General features: G+C 44.1%; 1 protein-coding gene across 1 annotated transcript in view; it reads left to right on the top strand.

Annotated features, from left to right (window-relative positions):
* Positions 1-25,907, top strand: part of LOC139560607 (deoxynucleoside triphosphate triphosphohydrolase SAMHD1-like) — a 33,558-nt gene extending 7,651 nt beyond the window's left edge. The window contains exons 2-16 of the mRNA XM_071377537.1: positions 277-328; positions 509-578; positions 1,706-1,866; positions 2,438-2,553; positions 3,245-3,315; positions 3,468-3,623; positions 4,105-4,193; positions 11,132-11,240; positions 11,793-11,884; positions 21,523-21,638; positions 23,240-23,379; positions 23,482-23,571; positions 23,735-23,839; positions 23,937-24,074; positions 24,252-25,907. Coding sequence (XP_071233638.1) covers positions 277-328; positions 509-578; positions 1,706-1,866; positions 2,438-2,553; positions 3,245-3,315; positions 3,468-3,623; positions 4,105-4,193; positions 11,132-11,240; positions 11,793-11,884; positions 21,523-21,638; positions 23,240-23,379; positions 23,482-23,571; positions 23,735-23,839; positions 23,937-24,074; positions 24,252-24,266 — 1,520 coding nt within the window. The 3' untranslated portion in view covers positions 24,267-25,907. The remainder of the gene's footprint in view (positions 1-276; positions 329-508; positions 579-1,705; positions 1,867-2,437; positions 2,554-3,244; positions 3,316-3,467; positions 3,624-4,104; positions 4,194-11,131; positions 11,241-11,792; positions 11,885-21,522; positions 21,639-23,239; positions 23,380-23,481; positions 23,572-23,734; positions 23,840-23,936; positions 24,075-24,251) is intronic.
* The last annotated feature ends 388 nt before the right edge of the window (positions 25,908-26,295 follow it).

The raw sequence follows: 26,295 nt of genomic DNA, 5'->3' as shown, positions 1-26,295 counted from the left end.
CCAGCCACTACGGTTGGTAGACCAACAAGTAAATTTCCCACCCGACCATAAGGAGTACCATTAGGCTCCTTTAATCCATTATTGGGCTAAGTAACCACCCATCATCCCCCGTCACAGTCTTACCCTCCTTACTTTCTCTATGCTATCTGTTAGTGCCCAGCATCAAGGTTGATCCAGCCAAATAACTGATTATATCTATTGAAGAGGAACGTTGGTAGACTTGCACATACACACAGGAATAATGATCTGTCCTTTATGTTTGGTTTTTCCCCACAGAAGTGGGGTTACGAGACCTTACAGAGACACATCTGGAGAATATGGGCATAAGGTATGTGTGGTTTCGGTACTGGGTGTGGTGATTTCGGTATACCAATCTTCAGTGGTATGTCAATCTAATGTGCACCTTGTAATTTTGGTTTATTTGTTGTGACAGATTTCTCTTAGTCAATTTCTTGAGGATTGTGATGTTCTGATTTTGGTGTCATGAACTGACTCTCTCTCTCCTCAGGTCTCTTGACACACGGCAGCAGATTCTGCAACGCCTAGAGAAGCTGTGGCAGATTGCAGCAAAGACCAAGGTAGCGCAATAGAGGTTTTAGAGGCACTCTTGGCTGCAGAGACCAAGTGTTGCTCTTTTAATCCGAATTTTCTGAATTTCTACACATTTTACTAATGGGGCAGAAATACCATTTTAAAGTTTAAAGCTAGTTTCCTGCTATTCTACATATTTGTCATTGGGCTGAGAGAAAAGTTGCAGTTTCACAGTTAATATCCTGCAATTCTACACATTTTACCAGAGTTAACATTATGCCTTGTTCTTATGCTATCTGAGTGACTCAAACATTATTAAAATATCAATGGAGGCCCCATGCCATGACATTTCAGATTCTCCCTGATTTGTCTACTTTTTACTTTGGTGATTGTTGGTTCTTAAATATGATCTTATTAAAAAACAATATGGCTCCACTGTCTTTTCTACATACTTCATATCTGGTTTTAGTCCTTTAAGTTTACACTGAAAACATTTGACCTTCCCCAAAATGATTTAGCAAAAGTGGAAACATTGACTTTGAGCCCACAGAGAGAGACTGACGGACAGGGAGAGATGGAGAACAATGGGAGAGAAAATCACCTCAACCACATTGTACTTCATTTTGATTGAATTGATTTATTATTGTGAAAGAAGTAAAACCCCCTGAGCTGTTTTTCTATTCCAGCATCTATTCCCTGTTTTATAATGTAATGTGTGTAATGACCCTACTCTACCCACAGCCACATAACTAGAGATGCACCTTTACTATTCATCTATTCCCTGTTTTATAATGTAATGTGTGTAATGACCCTACTCTACCCACAGCCACATAACTAGAGATGCACCTTTACTATTCATCTATTCCCTGTTTTATAATGTAATGTGTGTAATGACCCTACTCTACCCACGGCCACATAACTAGAGATGCACCTTTACTATACATCTATTCCCTGTTTTATAATGTAATGTGTGTAATGACCCTACTCTACCCACGGCCACATAACTAGAGATGCACCTTTACTATTCATCTATTCCCTGTTTTATAATGTAATGTGTGTAATGACCCTACTCTACCCACGGTTACATAACTAGAGATGCACCTTTACTATTCCAGAGAGGGAAAACTAGAGGAAGAGTGTTATCAGCAATAAGATGTATTATTGTGTCCTGTAGGTGTTTAATGACCCCATCCATGGCCATATAGAGATGCATCCTCTGCTGGTCCGTATCATCGACACCCCTCAGTTCCAGAGGCTCCGACACATCAAGCAGCTGGGAGGAGCATACTTTGTCTTCCCTGGGGCGTCCCACAACCGCTTCGAACACTCCATAGGGTATGTAGGAGCGTGTGCACTAGCATCGAGTACAAGTGTGGGTGCCTGAGCACTTCATAGTTTAAAGGTGTGTGGGCTTGACCTATATAGGGTGTGTACACCTTTTTAAATCCACGATGCGGAGGGTACATGCGCTAATTGGGATTTGGTTTTAGATGCCCTACCCTGCATTCAAGGTGTGTGTGTGTGGTGTCAGGAAAATAGCCTCACACTCAACGTCAGCAAAAAAGGAGATGATCGTGGACTTCAGGAAACAGCAGAGGGAGCACCCCCCTATCCACATCGACGGGACAGTAGTGGAGAAGGTGGAACGTTTTAAGTTCCTCGGCGTACACATCACGGACAAACTGAAATGGTCCACCCACACAGACAGCGTGGTGAAGAAGGCGCAACAGCGCATCTTCAACCTCAAGAGGCCTCAAGAGGCTGAAGAAATTTGGCTTGTCATTGATTTGAAAAGGCACAACAGAAACGGGTTCCTTTTCAGCCCCTTCCTTAAGCTCCCAGTTCCCAGTGGTTACCTCGCTGGTTTCATGAGTTGTAAAATGGTTGTTGTGGTTGTGTGTTTCAGGGTGGGCTACCTGGCAGGTTCGCTGGTCCAGGAGTTGAATGAGAGACAACCAGAGCTCCTCATCTCCTGTAGAGACATATTGTGTGTCCAGATCGCCGGTCTCTGTCACGACCTGGGTGAGTCACACACACACATACCGTAATTGCTGGACTATTAAGCGCACCTGAATATAAGCTGTACCCACAGAATTTTTTACAAATATGTATTTTGTACATAAATAAACCGCACATGTCTATAAGCCGCAAGTGCCTACCGGTACATTGAAACAAATTAACTTTACACAGCCTTTAAACGAAACACGGCTTGTAACAAAAATCAAAAATAAATAGCAGTAAACAGTAGTCTACCAAGAAAGTCAAACTTCATTGCGGTGGCGATTGTTTTGGCTTTCAGTCGGATCTGCACAGTTCCAACGTCTTATCATCGACTCATTAAGGCTCCCGTGCAGCAGCTCTATTTCCTTTTCCAACAGCCAGATCCATCGCCTTCAACTTGAAAGCTGCATCATATGCATTTCTCTGTGTCTTTGCCATGATGAGGGTGACAAAATGACTACCGTAATCAGAATGATGGGAAGTTTGAGCGCTTAAGCGTTTAAGTTTTTTGGCGGCATGAATCTTGTGAAAAAAAAAAAAAAAACATAAATTAGCCGCGTGGTTCATAGCGTGGGAAAAGAGTAGCGGCTTATAGTCCGGAAATTACGGTACGCCGGTCTCTGTCACGACCTGGGTGAGTCACACACACCACACACATATATACACACTTTTCTTCAAACTTACTTTCTCATGAATATCTCTCACTCTCCAGGTCATGGTCCTTTCTCCCATATGTTTGATGGGAAGTTCATCCCTAAAGTGCGTCCAGAATTGAAGTGGAAGGCAAGACCTTTCTTTCCTCATCCTGTCTCTTTTCCTTCTTTTTTGCAGTGTCTACATGTCTGTGTTGTTGTTTGTGTCTATCTTCCTGTGTGTGCTCAAAAATGTGCAGGTCACCTGTATTTGTGCGTACGCTCACCTTGTGTGTGTTGCAGCACGAGAAGGCGTCCCGGGAAATGTTTGACCACCTGGTGTGTGAGAACGTCTTGGAGCCGGTGATGGAGGAGTATGGCCTGGTCCTTCCTGAGGATCAGAACTTCATCAAGGAGCTGATTGCTGGACCACAGAACACTGATCCTCTCCACCAGGGAGTAAGTCAGCCAGCCAGTGAGCCTGTTAGTCAATCAACCAATTTAAGAATCATGGAGGCGTGGGTTCGTTTCCCACTTCTGACACCAATGGTAACGGAGACTGCCCTAGTGGTGGAGGTTTCGGTGAAGAAGCCCAAACATGACCATAACAAAACAGAAAATCTAAATTGGGGGTAAACTGAATAAATCAAATCATAGTAGAGCTCTCATATGAAACCAGACCTCAACACCTGAAATCCGGCAGCCATTCTGACCCTTGTTGCCTCCTCACTGAAACCTTCACCGCTAAACGTTACGATCATCAATCAACATTAATCACTCAACAAACATCAATATTACTTCATGAATATGATTTATTTATGCTTTCTAGCAGTTAATTGTCTACGGGTTGAATTGAAACTAATTTGGAGTTTCATGCTCGGATCTCAAAGGATTTGTCTTGTCTGAGTCTGTTCTTTTCCCTCCACTGTGGCCATATAAGGGCCGACCAGAGTATAAGTCCTTCCTCTATGAGATTGTGGCCAACAAAAGGAACGGCATCGATGTGGACAAGTGGGACTACTTCGCCAGGTGAGACCCCCAGTTGGACTTTATCCCTTTTAGAAACTATGATCAATTACTGGAGTAAGCTATATTAGAGATCTAACAATACATAGGACCATTGGAGTATATTAGGAAAATAGTGCACTATGGGTAACTTTTCTTAAATAATCTTCAGGGCCTAAAATGAACACCTGCCAAATGCGGGTTGATTTTGGCTTTGGCAGGTAAGATGTCTATTTCACCAGCCATGTTGGTGGTCAGGGCTCCACAGTGTGAGCATTTCACTCGCATGTGAATAAAAAGTATGATCACATTTATAGTAAAATAAATGCGGCTGTTTTGTAGCCAAAGGATGATGAGGTCTTAGGTAAAAAATAGATAAGTAGAAAATAAAAGTAACAACAGCAGCAGTAAAATAATAAGCGAGGCGTTTTAGCGAGGCTGCTGCTCCAGTTTCTACTGTTCTGCCTGCGGCTATGGAACCCTGACCTGTTCACCGGACGTGCTACCTGTCCCAGACCTGCTGTTTTCAACTCTAGAGACAGCAGGAGCGGTAGAGATACTCTTAATGATCGGCTGTGAAAAGCCACCTGACATTTACTCCTGAGGTGCTGACTTGCTGCACCCTCGACAACCACTATGATTATTATTATTTGACCATGCTGGTCATCTATGAACATTTGAACATCTTGGTCACGTTCTGTTATAATCTCCACCCGGCACAGCCAGAAGAGGACTGGCCACCCCTCATAGCCTGGTTCCTCTCTAGGTTTCTTCCTAGGTTTTGGCCTTTCTAGGGAGTTTTTCCTAGCCACCGTGCTTCTACACCTGCATTGCTTGCTGTTTGGGGTTTTAGGCTGGGTTTCTGTACAGCACTTTGAGATATCAGCTGATGTAAGAAGGGCTATATAAATACATTTGATTAGATTTTTACAGGGGGTGCAGGTACAGAATCAATGTGTGGGGGCACCGGTTAGTCGAGGTAATTGAGGTATTATGTACATGTAGGTAGAGTTAAAGTGACTATGCATAGGTTATAAATGGAGAGTAGCAGCAGCATAAAGGAGGGTCTGGGTAGCCCTTTGATTAGCTGTTCAGGAGTCTTATGGTTTGGGGGTAGAAGCTGTTAAGAAGCCTTTTGGACCTTGACTTGGCGCTTCGGTACAGCTTGCCTTGCTGTAGCAAAGAGAACAGTCTATGACTAGGGTGGCTGAAGTCTTTGACAATTTTCAGGTCCTTTCTTTGACACTGCCTGATATAGAGGTCCTGGATGGCAGGAAGCTTGGCCTCAGTGATGTACTGTGCCGTACGCACTACCCTCTGTAGTCCCTTGCAGTCGGAGGCCGAGCAGTTGCCATACCAGACAGTGATGCAACCAGTCAGGATGCTCTCGATGGTGCAGCTGTAGAACCTTTTGAGAATCTGAGGACCCATGCCAAATCTTTTCAGTCTCCTAAGGGGGAATAGGTTTTGTCGTGCCCTCTTCACAAATGTCTTAGTGTGTTCAGACTATGATAGTTTGTTGGTGATGTGGACACCAAGGAACTTGAAGCTCTCAACATGTTCCACTACAGACCCGTCGATGAGAATGGGGGCGTGCTCGGTCCTCCTTTTCCTATAGTCCACAATCATCTGCTTTGTCTTGCTCAAAATTGAGGGAGAGGTTGTTATTCTGGCACCACATGGGCAGGTCTGACCTCCTCCCTATAGGCTGTCTCATCATTGTTGGTGATCAGGCCTACCACTGTTGTGTCATCGGCAAACTTGATGATGGTGTTGGAGTCGTGCCTGGCCATGCAGTCATGAGTGAACCGGGAGTACAGGAGGGGACTGAGCATGCACCCCTGAGAGGCCCCTGTGTTGAGGATCAGCGTGGCAGATGTGTTGTTCCTTACCCTTGCCACCTGGGGGCGGCCCGTCAGGAAGTCCAGGATCCAGTTGCAGAGGGAGGTGTTTAGTTCCAGGGTCCTTAGCTTAGTGATGAGCTTCGAGGGCACTATGGTGTTGAATTCTGATCTGTAGTCGATGAATAGCATTCTCACATACACTACCGTGTATGTACTACCGTTCAAAAGTTTGGGGTCACTTAGAAATGTCCTTGTTTTTGAAAGAAATCCCCCAAAAATGTGTCCATCAAAATAACATCAAATTGATCAAAAATACAGCGTAGACATTGTTAATGTTGTAAATGACTATTGTAGCTGGAAACATATTTTTGGGGGGAATATCTACATTGGTGTACAGAGGCCCATTATCAACAACCATCAATCCTGTGTTCCAATGGCACGTTGTGTTAGCTAATCCAAGTTTATCATTTTAAAAGGCTAATTGATCATTAGAAAACCCTTTTGAAATTATGTTGGCACATCTTAATAAAACTGATGTTCTGATTTTAAAGAAGCAATACAACTGGCCTTCATCAGACTAGTTGAGTATCTGGAGCATCAGCATTTGTGGGTTCGATTACAGACTCAAAATGGCCAGAAACAAATAACTTTCTGAAACTCGTCAGTCTATTCTTGTTCTGAGAAATGAAGGCTATTCCATATAAGAAATTGCCAAGAAACTGAAGATCTCGTACAACGCTGTGTACTACTCCCTTCACAGAACAGCGCAAACTGTCTCTAACCAGAATAGAAAGAGGAGTGGGAGGCCCCGGTGCACAACTGAGCAAGAGGACAAGTACATTAGTGTCTAGTTTGAGAAACAGATGCCTCACAAGTCCTCAACTGGCAGCTTCATTAAATATTACCTGCAAAACCCCAGTCTCAACGTCAACAGTGAAGAGGCAACTCAGGGATGCTGGCCTTCTAGGCAGAGTTGGAAGAAAAAAAGCCATATCTCCACCGGCCAATAAAAAAAAAAAATTAAGATGGGCAAAAGAACATAGAGGAAGACTGGGGGAGAAAAGTGTTATGGACAGACTAATCTAAGTTTGAGGTGTTCGGATCACAAGAAAGAACATTCGTGAGACAGAAAAAATGAAAAGATGCTGGAGGAGTGCTGACGCCAATCAAGCATTGGTGGCAATGTGATGGTCTGGGGATGCTTTGGTGGTAAAGAGGGAGATTTGTACAGGATAAAGAGCCTTCCTTCTTCAAGATCCATCACTCCATTTTTCAATGCCATGCCCTATGGACGGCGCTTATTTTGAGCACAGCTCCAAACTATATAAGAACTATTTAGGGAAGAAGCAGTCAGCTGTCTATAATGGAGTGGCCAGCACAGTCACCAGATCTCAACCCTATTGAGCTGTTGTGGGAGCAGTTTGACCGTATGGTACGTAAGAAGTGCCCATCAAGCCAATCCAACTTGTGGGAGGTGCTTCAGGAAGCGTGGGGTGAAATCTCTTCAGATTACCTCAACAAATTGACAACTAGAATACCAAATGTCTGCAAGGCTGTAATGGCTGCAAATGGATGTTTCTTTGACGAAAGCAAAGTTTGAAGGACAATTTTATTATTTCTAACGTTGTCAACGTCTTGACTATATTTCCTATTTATTTTGTAATTCATTTCATGTATGTTCTCATGGAAAACGAGGACATTTCTAAGTGACCCCAAACTTTTGAACGGTAGTATAGGTGTTCCTTTTGTCCAGGTGGGAAAGGGCAGTGTGGAGTGCATCACTGGCTCTGTTTGGGCGGTATGTACATTTGAGTGGGTCTACAGTTTACATTGTAACAGGAGCGGCCAAACCTCAAGTGGCCAATGTAGCGCAGCGGCCACACGCTCAAACGCAGAGAAATAGGAATCAACTTCCGACTCCCGGAATGGAAGGACTAAAGCTATATTTTTACTCACATCGAAGTGGGCTTGATGATAAGCAGCTTGTGGAGTCGCACTGGAGCCAGCTTCTAGCTCCAGTTGTCGGATCCTCACCTTGTCGATATCCATTTTCCTAATTTCAAGATCAAAATTAATCTGTCTCTCTTTATCTTTTTGCTGCATTTCTAACCGGGCCAGCCTCACCTTCAGCCTAGCGGCCCCGTCTGAACGACCTGAAGCAGAAGATAAAGGATCGAATCGAGGCAATGTAACGGGGGTACGAGCAACCCCTTCCTCCGCCCTGTCCTCCGACTTGGCATCGGAAGGTCTACCCGTCTCCTCTCCTTGCAATGAGAGAATTCGGTCTCTCATTAAACCCTCCCTGACTAGCACCAAAAGCTAAGCCTTCAGGGCTTTCTCAGGGATAATGAAACCATAATGGTTAGCTATAGCTAAAAGGTCTACTTTACAAAACCTCACCAAACAATCAATAGAGGGCGCTTCAAAAAACTTGGAGATGGCTGAGGCAGCCATCTTGTACACAACAATCTACTGAAAACACAAACTAAACAAGTCATCCAAACTCACAACCTACCATCACACCTCAATCACTAACCACAGAGAGCAGCAGGGTCCGTTGGGTTTAATGGAATCCCGGATGAGCCCCCATTATATTACGCACGCCTCTGAAAAGAGGGAACACAACACCCTGCCTACCCACTACTTACCTAACTTAGCACCACCTGGTGCACTAACCAAAATACAGGGGATGGTCCGCCCAGGTCTTACCTAGTGTGCATAGACATAGTAAACACTACAGGTATATGTATGCCCGCAGGCCTCTTGCCTTAGCAATCCCAAGGTGCCTTCCACTTCCCCCCTGGGAACAAATGAAACAGAATAACAAACCATCCACTTCACAACAAAACTGAGTCAACTAACTCAGGCCACTAAAGAAGCTCTGACAAAGCAACAAACACAGAACATATCAAAGCTGCTACCAGCAACAACTAACACAGTACATACCATCAACCAACATGCTATAACACTCAGCCATCAACCTTCTCTCTCAGCAATGATCTATATAACATTCAATCTCTCTCTACATTTCTTCTCTCCTATGATCTCTCTCTGCACAGAACACTGGCTTTTATAGCTTCAGGTGGCAATGGTAATTAGAGACAGCTGTATCTTGACGAGGGGGCGGGGTCAGCTCTCCAATCATCCATTTGGGGCCGACCAATCAGCTGCTTGGGGAGAAATTCCAGGAAGCCATCTCCTGAAACACACACACTCAAATAGAAACTACAACACAGAAACTGGGGAACGTAACACATTCAGAAATCTCTTCCAATACTCATTGCCTGTGAGCATCAGAGGTGAACCAGTTGCATACACAGCTCGAGCAAGACATTCATCAGCATTTCTCTGACTACGTTCCTCCATTGAGTCAAATAACCTTCTGATTCCAGGAGGACCATGAGCTGTTGCTAAGGAGTCTGGTTCATAAGTTTCACCTCGACTTGAAGTAGAGGGACTTTTGTCAGAGGTTGCTTGTTGTGAGCGCTGAGGGAACTTTATGCACTTGGCCAGATGATTCTGTATCTTTGTCGCATTCTTCACATATGATTTGGCACAGCATTTGCAAATGTACACAGGTTGTCCTTCTAAATTACCTGCAGTGAAATGTCTCCATACATCAGATAGTGCCTGTGGCATTTTCCTGTAAAGAGTAGGGAAAAATTATTAAAGGAAACAACAAATACAATTCCATATACAGATAAAGAGTTAAGTAGTTAAACAACTCATTTGTAAGATAAATGTTTTAGAATGAAACATGTATGAAAACAGGTGAATTAACACTCCTCGGATAACCACGTAGTTTTTGCTACTAACTAGCAGAAATTGTTAACAAGTTAGAAATGATTTAAACACACTTTGCTGTTGGCTACTATTTACTAGTTATCAAAAACATTATCTGTCATAAAATATATTCACCCCACCCAGTATTGTAATCAAAACTTACCAGAAAGCATGTAGTCCTTGGCTCAGACAGTGTAGTAGTGTTGGGCTCAATAGCATCTCATTAGTGTGCAAGATCTTGAGAATCAGCTGTACATGTGATGGAAGAATGCACTGTGCATGCAGAGGGTTGCAATTCCATTGAATTGGGGATAGTTTAACCTAAATATGCCACAAGATCTAGAATTGCCTCTTGTGTTTCCCACAAAACAGGTTCACTGTTATAAGATCACTTTTTTTTATGAATCAACATATCAACATTCCCCAGATTCCCGGGCTTAAGTTCCCAAGGAAAAGTTCCGGGAAAGTTTCCGACCCTTTGCAACCCTAGTCGCTACACCATTTCACATTTTGCTACATAAGACCGAATCCTGGTGGTGAGTCACATATATGTTCTTCCTCACTTCATCTAACCTGACCTCTGCCCAAAGTGCTCTTCTCTAAGTCACGGCTGTCATGATCACTTCTACCAGACTGTGTCTCTTCTCCCATAGGATCCCTGATGGCGAACAATAATATCCTGACAGAATGTAAATGTTATACGTTCCCCCTTCAGTGACATGAAGAAGTATATTTCATATCAGTCGGAACCCATCAAAAGTTACAGGGTTGATGATTTCATCTGAAATCTGCCATAATGGACGCTTGGTGTGTATAACAGGGAGTAGCATTTGAATGGAAGCTTCACACAAAAAAGGAACTTTTGTTGGATTAATTGGGTTAAAATCTTCGTAGAAGTGACAGGGTTGACGGAGGGACATGTCAAAATGTAGAATTTTAGCACTTAAGCCTTTATTCATATAAAATAATCTGATTAATTGAATTCTCCATGTGCTCTATATTAAAGGGCACTTAGTTTAATATAACAGGCTTTAAAATTCCAATAATAGAATATTGGTGCATAATTTCTGCTTAAAATATCGAAGAAACACAACACTCATTTTGTGGAACTACCATTTCATTGTAGAGCAAAGGAAATGCATAAACATTTACATTTTGTTTATTGAGATGCTTTTTTTTTTACATAAATGACAACAGGAACATTGAAAATGATTTTTCTTTTATTTAAAAAAAGTTAAACAACATTTTAACATAATGGATAAATCAAAAACAGTATGATAGGTAAAGGAAAACCCAGACAAAACCAACAGACTCCCTCACTTTCTCACTCCACAGGGACTGCTTCTACCTGGGCATCCAAAATAACTTTGACTACCGTCGCTTCCTCAAGTTTGCCCGTGTGTGTGAGGTGGACGGGAAAAATCAAATCTGCACCCGAAACAAGGTAAATGCTTCAGTTTGGCCCTCGATTACACCTCCCATTCATTCACTTCATTTATGTTTTCATTCAACTTTTCATTATTGTTAAAGTAGTTAGGGATTAGCCTAGTTTAGTGGTGATATAGGTAGGGATTAGCCTAGTTTAGTGGTGATATAGGTAGGGATTAGCCTAGTTTAGTGGTGATATAGTTAGGGATTAGCCTAGTTTAGTGGTGATATAGTTAGGGATTAGCCTAGTTTAGTGATGATATAGTGAGGGATTAGCCTAGTTTAGTGGTGATATAGTTAGGGGTTAGCCTAGTTTAGTGGTGATATAGTTAGGGGTTAGCCTAGTTTAGTGGTGATATAGTGAGGGATTAGCCTAGTTTAGTGGTGATATAGTTAGGGGTTAGCCTAGTTTAGTGGTGATATAGTGAGGGATTAGCCTAGTTTAGTGGTGATATAGTTAGGGATTCATGTGTTGTCCACATACAGGAATTTTAGTGGTGATATCCATGTGTGTTGTCCACATACAGGAAGTTTAGTGGTGATATCCATGTGTGTTGTCCACATACAGGAAGTGGGTAATCTGTATGACATGTTCCACACACGCAACTGCCTGCATAGAAGAGCCTACCAGCACAAGGTGTGCAAAATCATAGAGACAATGTAAGTACTCTCACCTCAACAGGTGTTTAATACAGGTAACTGCCAAGATAGAGGAAACACCAACACCGTGTCTTAATAGGGCGTTGGGCCACTACGAGCCAGATGTAAGTACTCTCACCTCAAAAGGTGTTTAATACAGGTAACTGCAAGATAGAGGAAACACCAACATCGTGTCTTAATAGGGCGTTGGGCCACTACGAGCCAGATGTAAGTACTCTCACCTCAACAGGTGTTTAATACAGGTAACTGCCAGATAGAGGAAACACCAACATCGTGTCTTAATAGGGCGTTGGGCCACTACGAGCCAGAACCGCTTCAGTGCACCTTGGCATCGTTTCTAAGTGTCTGGAACTCTAGTGGACGGAGGCGACACCTTCCACAATACATTCTATCATTTGTTGTTTTGTTGATTGTGGCAGAATATCCCATAAGTGTTCAATTGGGTTGAGATCTGGTGACTGAGACTGTCATGGCATATGGTTTACATCGTGTTCAGGCTCATCAAACCATTCAGTGACCACTCATGCATTCACATTCTCTCCAAGGTTGCTTAGCAGTTCAGACGTCTTTTTCTGTTCCGTATTGTTGTGTCCTGTATATATATATATTTACACCTCTCTTCACTTATCTTTTATTTATTTTATTATCCAAGAACTCAACTACAAAAAGCTTTCCTGCAAAAGCTTTCCTGCAACCCGCTTCACCAATTACTAAAAAGTATTATTTACCTCAAACTGAAAATCCATCGTGGAAGCCAGCCAGGGGCTAATTCAGAAGCTAGCCTGAAAGCTAACCAGTAGCTACTCCGATAGCTAGCCAGAAGCTAATCTGTAGCTGCCCCGAAATTAGCCGGTTTGCTGGCTAGCGTTGGTTTTCAGCTGCCCTCGTGTTGTTGTCATCAGCTATTCCTCTAGCTCGATAATCTACCGGCACTTTTGTGCAACGCGACTCGGACCGGAGCATTCCGGGACTTTTCTTCTCTCTCAGTTTCCCCGGATTCCAGCCGCAGGCTCTGGTCACTTGCACCTTGACTTCGCAGCTAGCTAGCTGCAAACCGTGTGACGATTGGCTTACGTTGACCCCGGAGCAAACTCAAATCATCCTGGAGCTAGCCAGCTGAGGAGTTCCATCACCATCCGGACCCGTTTCTTTTGTTGCTGCTGCAGATACGGAACCCCACCGGGCCTTCACGTCTGACTGCCGACGTTATCTGCCCGAGGGATTTATCCAACTGGCACCTCCGTCCCGACGTTACCTGAACGCTCACCTGAGGCCCGCTAATCGTTAGCTGTCTTATCGGCTGCTACCTGAATAAGCATACCGGACAACTATTATTATTATTATTTATTTATTTTATTTTTTCCTTGGGTCACTATATCTATTTTGCCAATTTGGATTGATCCCCTCTTCCACACGGAACCCCACTACACGGAACCCCACTAACTTACCGTCGGAAACGCACGAGGTATCTACAAACAGACCTCCATCCTATGCTGCTACCGAGAGCCACATACCCGGCCAGCTGTCTGGATCGCCACGACCCCAACCAACCTCTACTCACTGGACCCTTATTGATCACCCGATTAAGCATGCCTCTCCTTAATGTAAATATGCCTTGTCCATTGCTGTTCTGGTTAATGTTTATTGGCTTATTTCACTGTAGAGATTCTAGCCCTGTTCACTATACCATATCCAACCTCTCAGTTCCACCACCCACATATGCGATGACATCACCTGGTTTCAATGATGTTTCTAGAGACAATATCTCTCTCATCATCACTCAATACCTAGGTCTACCTCCACTGTATTCACATCCTACCATACCTTTGTCTGTACATTATTCCTTTAAACTATTTTACCGCCCCCAGAAACCTCCTCTTACTCTCTGCTCTAGTAGCTCTAGGCGACCAATTCTCATAGCTTTTAGCCGTACCCTTATCCTACTCCTCCTCTGTTCCTCTGGTGATGTAGAGGTGAATCCAGGCCCTGCAGTACCTGGCTCCACTCCTATTCCCCAGGCGCTCTCTTTTGATGACTTCTGTAACCGTAATAGCCTTGGCTTCATGCATGTTAACATTAGAAGCCTCCTCCCTAAGTTTGTTTTGTTCACTGCTTTAGCACACTCTGCCAACCCGGATGTTTTAGCCGTGTCTGAATCCTGGCTTAGAAAGACCACCAAAAACTCAGACATTTTCATCCCCAATTACAAGATTTTCAGACAAGACAGAACGGCCAAAGGGGGCGGTGTTGCAATCTACTGCAAAGACTGCCTGCAGAGTTCTGTCTTACTATCCAGGTCTGTTCCCAAACAATTTGAACTTCTACTTTTAAAAATCCACCTCTCTAAAAACAAGTCTCTCACCGTTTCCGCCTGCTATAGACCACCCTCTGCCCCCAGCTGTGCTCTGGACACTATATGTGAACTGATTGCCCCCCATCTATCTTCAGAGTTTGTGCTGCTAGGCGACCTAAATTTGAACATGCTCAAAACCCCAGCCACCCTACAATCTAAGCTTGATGCCCTCAATCTCACACAAATTATCAATGAACCTACCAGGTACCACCCCAATTCCGTAAACTCGGGTACCCTCATAGATATCATCCTAACAAACTTGCCCTCCAAATACACCTCTGCTGTTTTCAACCAAGATCTCAGCGATCACTGCCTCATTGCCTGTATCCGTAATGGGTCAGCGGTCAAACGACCTCCACTCATCACTGTCAAACGCTCCCTGAAACACTTCAGCGAGCAGGCCTTTCTAATCGACCTGGCCGGGGTATCCTGGAAGGATATCGATCTCATCCCGTCAGTAGAGGATGCCTGGTCATTTTTTTAAAATGCCTTCCTCACCATCTTGAATAAGCATGCCCCATTCAAGAAATTTAAAACCAGGAACAGATATAGCCCTTGGTTCTCTCCTGACCTGACTGCCCTTAACCAACAGAAAAACATCCTATGGCGTTCTGCATTAGCATCGAACAGCCCCCGTCATATGCAACTTTTCAGGGAAGCCAGAAACCAATATACACAGGCAGTTAGAACAGCCAAGGCTAGCTTTTTCAAGCAGAAATTTGCTTCCTGCAACACAAATTCAAAAAAGTTCTGGGACACCGTAAAGTCCATGGAGAATAAGAACACCTCCTCCCAGCTTCCAACCGCTCTGAAGATAGGAAACACTGTCACCACCCACAAATCCACTATAATTGAGAATTTCAATAAGCATTTTTCCACGGCTGGCCATGCTTTCCATCTGGCTGCCCCTACCCCGGACAACAGCACTGCCCTCCCCTCTGCTACTCGCCCAAGCCTCCCCCATTTCTCTTTCTCCCAAATACAGTCAGCTGATGTCCTAAATGAGCTGCAAAATCTGGACCCTTACAAATCAGCCGGGCTAGATAATCTGGACCCTTTCTTTCTAAAACTATCTGCTGAAATTGTTGCCACCCCTATTACTAGCCTCTTCAACCTCTCTTTCGTGTCGTCCGAGATCCCCAAAGATTGGAAAGCAGCTGCGGTTATCCCCCTCTTCAAAGGGGGGGACACCCTTGACCCTAACTGCTACAGACCTATATCTATCCTACCCTGCCTTTCTAAGGTCTTCGAAAGCCAAGTCAACAAACAGATTACCGACCATTTCGAATCCCACCACACCTTCTCCGCTATGCAATCTGGTTTCAGAGCTGGTCATGGGTGCACCTCAGCCACGCTCAAGGTCATAAACGACATCGTAACCGCCATCGATAGGAAACAATACTGTGCAGCCGTATTCATTGACCTGGCCAAGGCTTTTGACTCTGTCAATCACCACATCCTCATTGGCAGACTCGACAGCCTTGGTTTCTCTAATGATTGCCTCGCCTGGTTCACCAACTACTTCTCTGATCAAGTTCAGTGTGTCAAATCGGAGGGTCTGTTGCCCGGGCCTCTGGCAGTCTCTATGGGGGTGCCACAGGGTTCAATTCTTGGACCGACTCTCTTCTCTGTATACATCAATGATGTCGCTCTTGCTGCTGGTGATTCTCTGATCCACCTCTACGCAGACGACACTATTCTGTATACTTCTGGCCCTTCTTTTGACACTGTGTTAACAACTCTCCAGGCGAGCTTCAATGCCATACAACTCTCCTTCCGTGGCCTCCAACTGCTCTTAAATACAAGTAAAACCAAATGCATGCTCTTCAACCGATCGCTGCCTGCCCCTGCCCGCCTGTCCAACATCACTACTTTGGACGGTTCTGACTTAGAATATGTGGACAACTACAAATACCTAGGTGTCTGGTTAGACTGTAAACTCTCCTTCCAGACTCACATCAAACATCTCCAATCCAAAGTCAAATCTAGAATTGGCTTCCTATTCCGCAACAAAGCATCCTTTACTCATGCTGCCAAACATACCCTTGTAAAACTGACCATCCTACCAATCCTCGACTTCGGTGATGTCATTTACAAAATAGCCTCCAAAACCCTACTCAATAAATTGGATGCAGTCTATCACAGTGCCATCCGTTTTGTCACCAAAGCCCCATATACTACCCACCACTGCGACCTGTACACTCTCGTTGGCTGGCCCTTGCTTCATACTCGTCGCCAAACCCACTGGTTCCAGGTCATCTACAAGACCCTGCTAGGTAAAGTCCCCCCTTATCTCTGCTCGCTGGTCACCATAGCAGCACCTATCTGTAGCACGCGCTCCAGCAGGTATATCTCTCTAGTCACCCCCAAAACCAATTCTTCCTTTGGACGCCTCTCCTTCCAGTTCTCTGCTGCCAATGACTGGAACGAACTACAAAAATGTCTGAAATTGGAAACACCTATTCTCCCTCACTAGCTTTAAGCACCAGCTGTCAGAGCAGCTCATAGATTACTGCACCTGTACATAACCCATCTACAATTCAGCCCAAACAACTACCTCTTTACCTACTGTATTTATTTATTAATTTATTTTGCTCCTTTGCACCCCATTATATTCTGTCTCTACTTTGCACTTTCTTCCACTGCAAACCAACCATTCCAGTGTTTTTTTAGTTTTTATTTTACTTGCTGTGTTGTATTCACTTCACCTCCATGGCCTTTTTATATTTTTATTTATTTATACATATATTTGTTTGCCTTCACCTCCCTTATCTCACCTCACTTGCTCACATTGTATATAGACTTATTTTTTTTCACTGTATTATTGACTATATGTTTGTTTTACTCCATGTGTAACTATGTGTTGTTGTATGTGTCGAACTGCTTTGCTTTATCTTGGCCAGGTCGCAATTGTAAATGAGAACGTGTTCTCAATTTGCCTACCTGGTTAAATAAAGGTTAAATAAATAAATAAATAAAAAATGCCCTGTGTGTGGGGGCATTTGTATTTTGTATTTATTATGGATCCAAAGCGGCGGCTTCTCTTCCTGGGTTCCGGCAAAATTTAGGCAGTTATACAATTTAAAAAACATTACAATAGATTCGTTACAGAATTCACAACACACTGTGTGCCCTCAGGCCTTTACTCCACTACTATCTACAACAAAACATCCATGTATGTCTGTGTGTACGTTATCATGCGTGTGTATGTGCCTATGTTTGTGTTACTTCACAGTCCCCGCTGTTCAATTAAATCTGATTCTCCTGCATCAGTTACCTGATGTGGAATAGATTTCCATGTTGTCATGGCTCTATGTAGGACTGTGCACCTCCCATAGTCTGTTCTGGACTTGGGACTATGAAGAAATCTCTTGTGGCATGTCTTGTGGGGAATGCATGGGTCTCCGAGCTGTGTGCCAGTGTTTTAAATAGACAGCTCGGTACCTTCAGCTTGTCAACACCTCTTACAAAAACAAGTAATGAGGAAGTCAATCTCTCTTCCATGAGAGCATTCAACTGAAATGTGTCTTCCGCATTTAACCCAACCCCTCTGAATCGGAGAGGTGCAGGAGTCATTTAACCCAACCCCTCTGAATCGGAGAGGTGCAGGAGTCATTTAACCCAACCCCTCTGAATCGGAGAGGTGCAGGAGTCATTTAACCCAACCCCTCTGAATCGGAGAGGTGCAGGAGTCATTTAACCCAACCCCTCTGAATCGGAGAGGTGCAGGAGTCATTTAACCCAACCCCTCTGAATCGGAGAGGTGCAGGAGTCATTTAACCCAACCCCTCTGAATCGGAGAGGTGCAGGAGTCATTTAACCCAACCCCTCTGAATCGGAGAGGTGCAGGAGTCATTTAACCCAACCCCTCTGAATCGGAGAGGTGCAGGAGTCATTTAACCCAACCCCTCTGAATCGGAGAGGTGCAGGGGTCATTTAACCCAACCCCTCTGAATCGGAGAGGTGCAGGAGTCATTTAACCCAACCCCTCTGAATCGGAGAGGTGTGGGGGGCTGTTTTTTCAATCTTTATTAACAGCATGCCACTGGCTTTACTCAAAGCCTAACCCTAACCCTTTACTCAAAGCCTAATCCTAACCCTTTACTCAAAGCCAGTGGCATGTCATTAGTAAAGATTGATAAAACAGCTGCCTTGGGGAATTCCTGCTTCTACCTGGATTATGTTTGAGAGGCTTCCATTAAATAACACCCTCTGAGTTCTGTTAGACAAGTAACAATCTATCCACATTATAGCAGGGGGTGTAAAATCATAACACATGCTTTTCCAGCAACAGACTATGATTGATAATGTCAAAAGCTGCGCTGAAGTTTAACAACACAATCATTTTATCATCAATTTCTCTCAGCCAATCATCAGTCATTTGTGTAAGTGCTGTGCTTGTTGAGTGTCCTTCTCTATAAGCGTGCTGAAAGTTGTTTACTGTGAAATAGCATTGTATGTTGTCAAACACTAAGGGTTGAAGATTACTAAGTGTTGGTAACAGGCTGATTGGTCGGCTATTGGAGCCAGTAAAGGGGGCTTTACTATTCTTGGGTAGTGGAATAACTTAAGCTTCCCTCCAGGCCTGAGGGCACACGCTCTAGGAGGCTTATATTGAAGATGTGGCAACATCATCCCCTATTATCCTCAGTAATCTTCCATCCAAGTTGTCAGACCTCAGGGGCTTGTCATTGTTGATAGACAACAATATTTTTTTCACGTCTTCCACACTCACTTTACGGAATTCAAAAGTACAATTCTTGTCTTTCATAATTTGGTCCGATAGAAATGTATGTGTATTGTCAGCATTTGTTGCTGGCATGTCATCCCTAAGCTTGTTTATCTTGCCAATGAAAAATAAAATTAAAGTAGTTGGCAATATCAGTTTGTTTTGTGATAAATGAGCGATCTTATTCAATGAATGATGGAGCCGAGTTGGCATTGTTATCCTATAGGGACATAGTCGTGGTAGCCAAAATAATGGCCTGCCCAGCATGTTTGTTGCTTAATTAACTCAGAAACCACACCTGTGTGGAAGCACCTACTTTAAATACGCTTTGTATCCCTCATTTACTCGAGTTTCCATTACTTTGTCAGTTTTTAAAAACGTAAAAACAAATTCTTATCTACAATGACGGCCTACACCGGCCAAACCCGGACGACGCTGGGCCAATTGTGCACCGCCCTATGGGACTCGCAATCACGTCCGGTTGTGATTCAGCATGGAATCGAACCAGGGTCTGTAGTGACGCCTCTAGCACTGAGATGCAGTGCCTTAGACTTCTGCGCCACTCGGGAGCCCTACAGTACCAGTCAAAAGTTTGGACACACCAACTCATTCAATGGTTTTGTACTATTTCTACATTGTAGAATAATAGTGAAGACATCAAAACTATGAAATAACACATATGGAATCATGTAGTAACCAAACAATGGTAAAACATATCAAAATATATTTTAGATTCTTCAAAGTAGCCACCATTTGCCTTGATGACAGCTTTGCACAAGCTTGGCATTCTCTCAACCAGCTTCACCTGGAATGCTTTTCCAACTATCTTGAAGGAGTTCCCACATATGCTGAGCACTTGTTGTTCTGCTTTTTCATCACTCTGCGGTCCAACTCATCCAAAACAATTTCATTTGGGTTGAGGCCGGGTGATTGTGGAGGCCAGGTCATCTGATGCAGCACTCCATCACTCTCCTTCTTGTTCAAATAGCCCTTACACAGCCTGGAGGTGTGTTGGGTCATTGTCCTGTTGAAAAACAAATGATAGTCCCACTAAGCTCAAACCAGATGGGATGGCGTATCACTTCAGAATGCTGTTGTAGCCATGGTGATTGTGTGCCTTCAATTCTAAACAAATCACTCACAGTGTCATCAGCAAAGCACCCCCACACCATCACACCACCTCCTCCGTGCTTCATGGTGGGAACTACACATGAGGAGATCATTTGTTCACCTACTCTGCGTCTCACAAAGACCAAAAATCTCGAATTTGGACTCATCAGACCAAGGACATATTTCCACCGGTCTAATGTCCGTTGCTTGGGTTTCTTGGCCCAAGCAAGTCTCTTATTCTTATTGGTGTCCTTTAGTAGTGGTTTCTTTGCAGCAATTCAAACATGAAGGCCTGATTCACGCAGACTCCTCTGAACAGTTGATGTTGAGATGTGTCTGTTACTTGAACTCTGTGAAGCATTTATTTGGGCTGCAATTTGAGGCTGGTAACTCTAATGAACTTATCCTCAGCAGCAGAGGTAACTCTGGGTCTTCCTTTCCTGTGGCGGTCCTCATGAGAGCCAGTTTCATCATAGCACTTGATGGTTTTTGCGACTGCTGGAGTGCTGCATCAGATGACCTGTCAAAGTTGTTGACATTTTCCTTATTGACTGACCTTCATGTCTTAAAGTAATGATGGACTGTCGTGTCTCTTTGCTTATTTGAGCTGTTCTTGCCATAATATGGACTTGGTCTTTTACCAAATAGGGCGATCTTCTGTATAACACCCCTACCTTGTCACAACACATCTGATTGGCTCAAACGCATTAAGGAGGAAAGAAATCCCACAAATGAACTTTAACAAGGCACACCTTTTATTTGAAATGTATTCCAGGTGACTACTGTTAGGTTTAAATCTTTCAGAGTAAGTAACTCACGGACACTAGAGAAGCTTGACCAAGTTGAATTCTTCCCAAAGGGTCGTTACAGCTGTAATTCAGACACAGACATGGCTTCCCCCGTGGTGGTATTCATACCCCACTTTGGGTGGTGTCTCCTCCTTATCGCTAAACATTGCATCATTCTTGCTAATCAGGGAACTAAGTGATATGAGCCTTCAGCGGTTTCTCCCCTTATTAGTACTGTCACATGCGGTTGGTTTCCTTGCACTCAGCCCCTCCCAAGCTTCATTATGGAACCCCTCATGTCTCCTTTGTAACTAATGTTCCTATACTCTGAGTATAACAATGTTCAAAGTTTACCCCAGATTCCAAGAGTGTGCAAAGCTGTCATCAAGGCTAAGGGTGTCTAGTTTGAAGAATCTCAAATATAAAATATATTTTGATTTGTTTAACATGTCTTAATTTTGATGTCTTCATTATCATTCTACAAAGTAGAAAACAAAGGAAAAACCCTGGAATGAGTAGGTGTGTCCAAACTTTTGACTGGTACTGTATCTCTGTCTTATTTCCTATCTTTTATACATTCATACAGGTTCTCAGAAACCTTTCTGCTGTATGTTATTTGTTCAAAATTAGATGTTATATTGTCTTGTCTTTTTTTCAGGATCACAGAGGCCTTTGTCTTGGCGGACCCCCACATCCAGATACAAGGTTCAGGGGGACAGATGTTCAAAATCTCAACGGCAATAGAGAACATGGAGGCCTACACTAAACTCACTGGTCTGTTCAACCCCATAGAAATATAAAGTGTAGAATGGCTCTGGTCTGTTCTACGTACTCTCAAACCTCTGGTTGGCTGGGTTTTATGCCAGGGGTCAAGGCTGTCCAACAAGGCTGGGTTTTATGCCAGGCGTCAAGGCTGTCCAAACAGGCTGGGTTTTATGCCAGGCGTCAAGGCTGTCCAAACAGGCTGCGTTTTATGCCAGGCGTCAAGGCTGTCCAAACAGACCTGGGTTTTATGCCAGGCGTCAAGGCTGTCCAAACAGACCTGGGTTTTATGCCAGGCGTCAAGGCTGTCCAAACAGGCTGGGTTTTATGCCAGGCGTCAAGGCTGTCCAAACAGGCTGGGTTTTATGCCAGGCGTCAAGGCTGTCCAAACAGACCTGGGTTTTATGCCAGGCGTCAAGGCTGTCCAAACAGGCTGGGTTTTATGCCAGGCGTCAAGGCTGTCCAAACAGACCTGGGTTTTATGCCATGCGTCAAGGCTGTCCAAACAGACCTGGGTTTTATGCCAGGCGTCAAGGCTGTCCAAACAGACCTGGGTTTTATGCCAGGCGTCAAGGCTGTCCAAACAGGCTGGGTTTTATGCCAGGCGTCAAGGCTGTCCAAACAGACCTGGGTTTTATGCCAGGCGTCAAGGCTGTCCAAACAGACCTGGGTTTTATGCCAGGCGTCAAGGCTGTCCAAACAGGCTGGGTTTTATGCCAGGCATCAAGGCTGTCCAAACAGACCTGGGTTTTATGCCAGGCGTCAAGGCTGTCCAAACAGGCTGGGTTTTATGCCAGGCGTCAAGGCTGTCCAAACAGACCTGGGTTTTATGCCAGGCGTCAAGGCTGTCCAAACAGGCTGCGTTTTCCATACCTGTTTTTTTTGTGTGGCACATTCCTGTCCATATAATTACTGCTGGGTTTGGTTTGCATGATTACCTCTCATCTTCCCACACTCCTTATCACCTTGTCTCTCCCTCTCCCCTGTCTCTCTCCCTCTCCCCTGTCTCTCTCCCTCTCTCCTCCCTTCCCCTGTCTCTCTCCCTCTCCCCTGTCTCTCTCCCTCTCTCCTCCCTTCCCCTGTCTCTCTCCCTCTCCCCTGTCTCTCTCCCTCTCCCCTCCCTTCCCCTGTCTCTCTCCCTCCCTTCCCCTGTCTCTCTCCCTCTCCCCTGTCTCTCTCCCCTGTCTCGCTCCTCCCTTCCCCTGTCTCTCTCCCTCTCTCCTCCCTTCCCCTGTCTCTCTCCCTCTCCCCTGTCTCTCTCCCTCTCTCCTCCCTTCCCCTGTCTCTCTCCCTCTCCCCTCCCTTCCCCTGTCTCTCTCCCTCTCTCCTCCCTTCCTCTGTCTCTCTCCCTCTCCCTGTCTCTCTCCCTCTCCCCTGTCTCTCTCCCCTCTCCCCTGTCTCTCTCCTCCCTTCCCCTGTCTCTCTCCCTCTCCCCTGTCTCTCTCCCTCTCTCCTCCCTTCCCCTGTCTTTCTCCCTCTCCCCTGTCTCTCTCCCTCTCTCCTCCCTTCCCCTGTCTCTCTCCCTCTCCCCTGTCTCTCTCCCTCTCTCCTCCCTTCCCCTGTCTCTCTCCCTCTCCCCTGTCTCTCTCCCTCTCTCCTCCCTTCCCCTGTAGACCGTGTGTTTGAGCAGATTCTGTACTCGTCGTCCCCTGCGCTGGCTGAGGCCAGAGAGATCCTCCAGAACATCACCTGCAGACGCCTCTACAAGTGTGTGGGAGAGGCCCAGGCTAGGGAGCCCTTGGAGGTTTCACAGGTGTGTGTGTTTGGGGAGAGGATATCCTTCCATGGCTTACTAGTGGAGCTTTCTACGAGGTTCATATTATGTGCCTCTCATCCTCATCTTCTCTTCCCCCAGGAAATGCTCCTGGACTGGCCAGGCTGGGTGGCGAGGGCTCTGAATGACCATCCAAATGTTACCCTGCAGCCAGAGGACTTTGTTGTCAATGTGAGTGTCCAGTCTTTTCACCTCAATCAGGGAACTGATTGAATACATTTTACCATAGCCCCCCCCCCCTTCTCTATAGGTAACCCTTTGTTACCAGCTGCTCTGTTGAAAAGAGGTGTCTCTTTGCATGTCCATCTCTCCCCCGTATCTTTCTCTCCATCAGATCATCAACATGGACTGGGGTATGAAGGAGAAGAACCCCATCGACAACGTGCGTTTCTACTCTAAGAACGACCCAACCAAAGCTTTTCCGATCCCCCAGGACCAGGTCACTACTTCAATCCACTTACGTATACCTATTTTAGAATTATCCAATCATCTTTGGATCTTGGAAACATGATATACGGCAATTGTTGTTCCTGTAGGTGTCCAAGCTGCTGCCAGAATGCTTTGCTGAGCAGATTATCAGGGTCTACTGTAAGAAGACCGATGTGGGGACCATGGAGGCAGCGAAGAAGAAATTTGACCAGTGGTGCAAGGACATGAAATTCTCCAAACTTCAGGTCAAGAGCCTCTCTTTCATTTATATATCATTTTATCTCAAGCTTTTAGCGTTTTTACGTTGTGTGGGGAAGATAACAGTGCAAGGCTAAGCCAGCTAGCTATCACTATCTTATCTGCACAACACACAGTATTTTCCCTATGTTTAACATTTACACTGGTGTCCCTGTGTGTTTCAGTTCACATGTATTTAGGATGGAGATGTGATTGCACCAGAGCTCCCCCCTCTTTAGGCAACCTGGGCACACAACAATGACAGTGAGGATAATGATGAAGAGGATAGCCAGGGAGGAAGAGGCTGCGCTGCAGTCAAAGGTACACAAGAGAAGGCGAAGACCAGACTCTTTTAAGAGGAAGATGAGAAACGAGAGAGTATCCTTCTGTTTACGGCAGTGGTTACCAATCATGGTCTTTGAGGGCTACAGGGTATGCAAGGTTTTGTTCCAACCCAGCACTAACACACCTGGTTCAGCTAATCTAGGTCATTAAGATGAACTGACTAGCTGAATCAGGTGTGTTCATGATGGGTTGGAACAAAAGCCTGCACACCCTGTTGCTCCCAAGTACCAGGGGCTGGTGACCACCACCTCAAGAAAATGTGAGTCAGACTTTCAGAAGAAGTCTCTTTAATCAGGGTTCTGTTCACTCTGATTCAGTTTTCCAGGGATTAGATCATTACACTCTCTTTTATTGACTTTTTATGTTTTATTTCAAACATACATTTTAGGTTTGGTTTTCTTAACGTTATGCTATTTCATGGTAAGAGAAGTGTAAGAGTATGTGAGTATGCATACCTGTTCTCCCAGCCTATGCATGTTGATGTGTCACTATCACACATGGATCTTTCCTATAGCCAAGCAACAACTATTACATATTTATCAATTTATCAACTTATCAATTTATCAACAACTATTACATATTTATCAATTTATCAACAACTATTACATATTTATCAATTTATCAACAACTATTACATATTTATCAATTTATCAACAACTATTACATATTTATCAATTTATCAACAACTATTACATATTTATCAATTTATCAACAACTATTACATATTTATCAATTTATCAACAACTATTACATATTTATCAATTTATCAACAACTATTACATATTTATCAATTTATCAACAACTATTACATATTTATCAATTTATCAACAACTATTACATATTTATCCATCCTGGTGAAAGTTACTCTTTGGACAATCCTGCTGCTTTACCTTGTAACAGAGCTGAATGTGTACTTATCCTTGGTATTATATTTAATCAACATGCAAACAAACAGGTAACCGTTGTTTGTGTTTCAGGGCATTGTCTTTCTTTTATGCATGGTTTCTACGCTGTTTTAGTTTTTATATACCATAGTTAGCCTGGTCATGCATACCTACAGTATGTAGGCTAAAGTAGGAGTTGACTAAAGCACATACATATCAAAGATCAGGGTACAATATAACTTAATTATCTTCCGAAAAGCCACTACTTTAACTGACAAACAATGTTAAGTTATCATATTATCTTTGTTTTCATCCATGTACCCTACTGAGGCAAGTAGGTAAGCAGCTATCTGTCTAGTGTTTGGTATGATTTGGGAGTCTTGTTATCTTCATTTAAACATCATGAACACAATGTTTACCCTAAAGTCTGCCTCCAGATGAGCCCACAGCTGTTCATCAGACATGTTTGTTGATTTAAGTTATGCACTTTGTTTTAAATAAATAATATAATTTTGAATGAAAGCCAAATGGGGGGGAGAGTCTCATCATTTGAAGGGTTTTGTAATACAGAATGTAACCGGCCACATCTGTGAAATACAACCCTCTTCTCTGCCTGGCTGTCTGAGTTCTGTTTCCTTACAACTTTGTGTAGAAGACAGCTCTGGGGGGGGGGGGGGGTCTATGGTAAACGGCTTCAGTCGTTCATCTTAGGTTATACTATGCATTCCATCCCGTGGTGAGAGGGTCAGTGCCATCCGGGTTACTTGGGACATTCCTACCATACACCTTAACAATGCTGCTCGCTCAATAGGCCTATTTGGTAGTTGATAACTTGGTAGCCTACAGACAGAATCATCTCTTTTCAGATCCATTTGCTTTCCAACCTGTGATTGTATTTTAAATATTGTGAAGCCCTGTTGTAGCTGCATCACTGACAGATTTGCCACATGTTCCCAACTTGTGATTGGGCTACACACAATCCACAGCTATTTCAAAAAAA

The sequence above is a fragment of the Salvelinus alpinus genome, chromosome 30 (assembly GCF_045679555.1).
Source record: "Salvelinus alpinus chromosome 30, SLU_Salpinus.1, whole genome shotgun sequence".
Taxonomy (NCBI): domain Eukaryota; kingdom Metazoa; phylum Chordata; class Actinopteri; order Salmoniformes; family Salmonidae; genus Salvelinus; species Salvelinus alpinus.
Note: the sequence above shows the minus strand (reverse complement) of the source record. Positions and strands in the feature narration are given on the sequence as shown.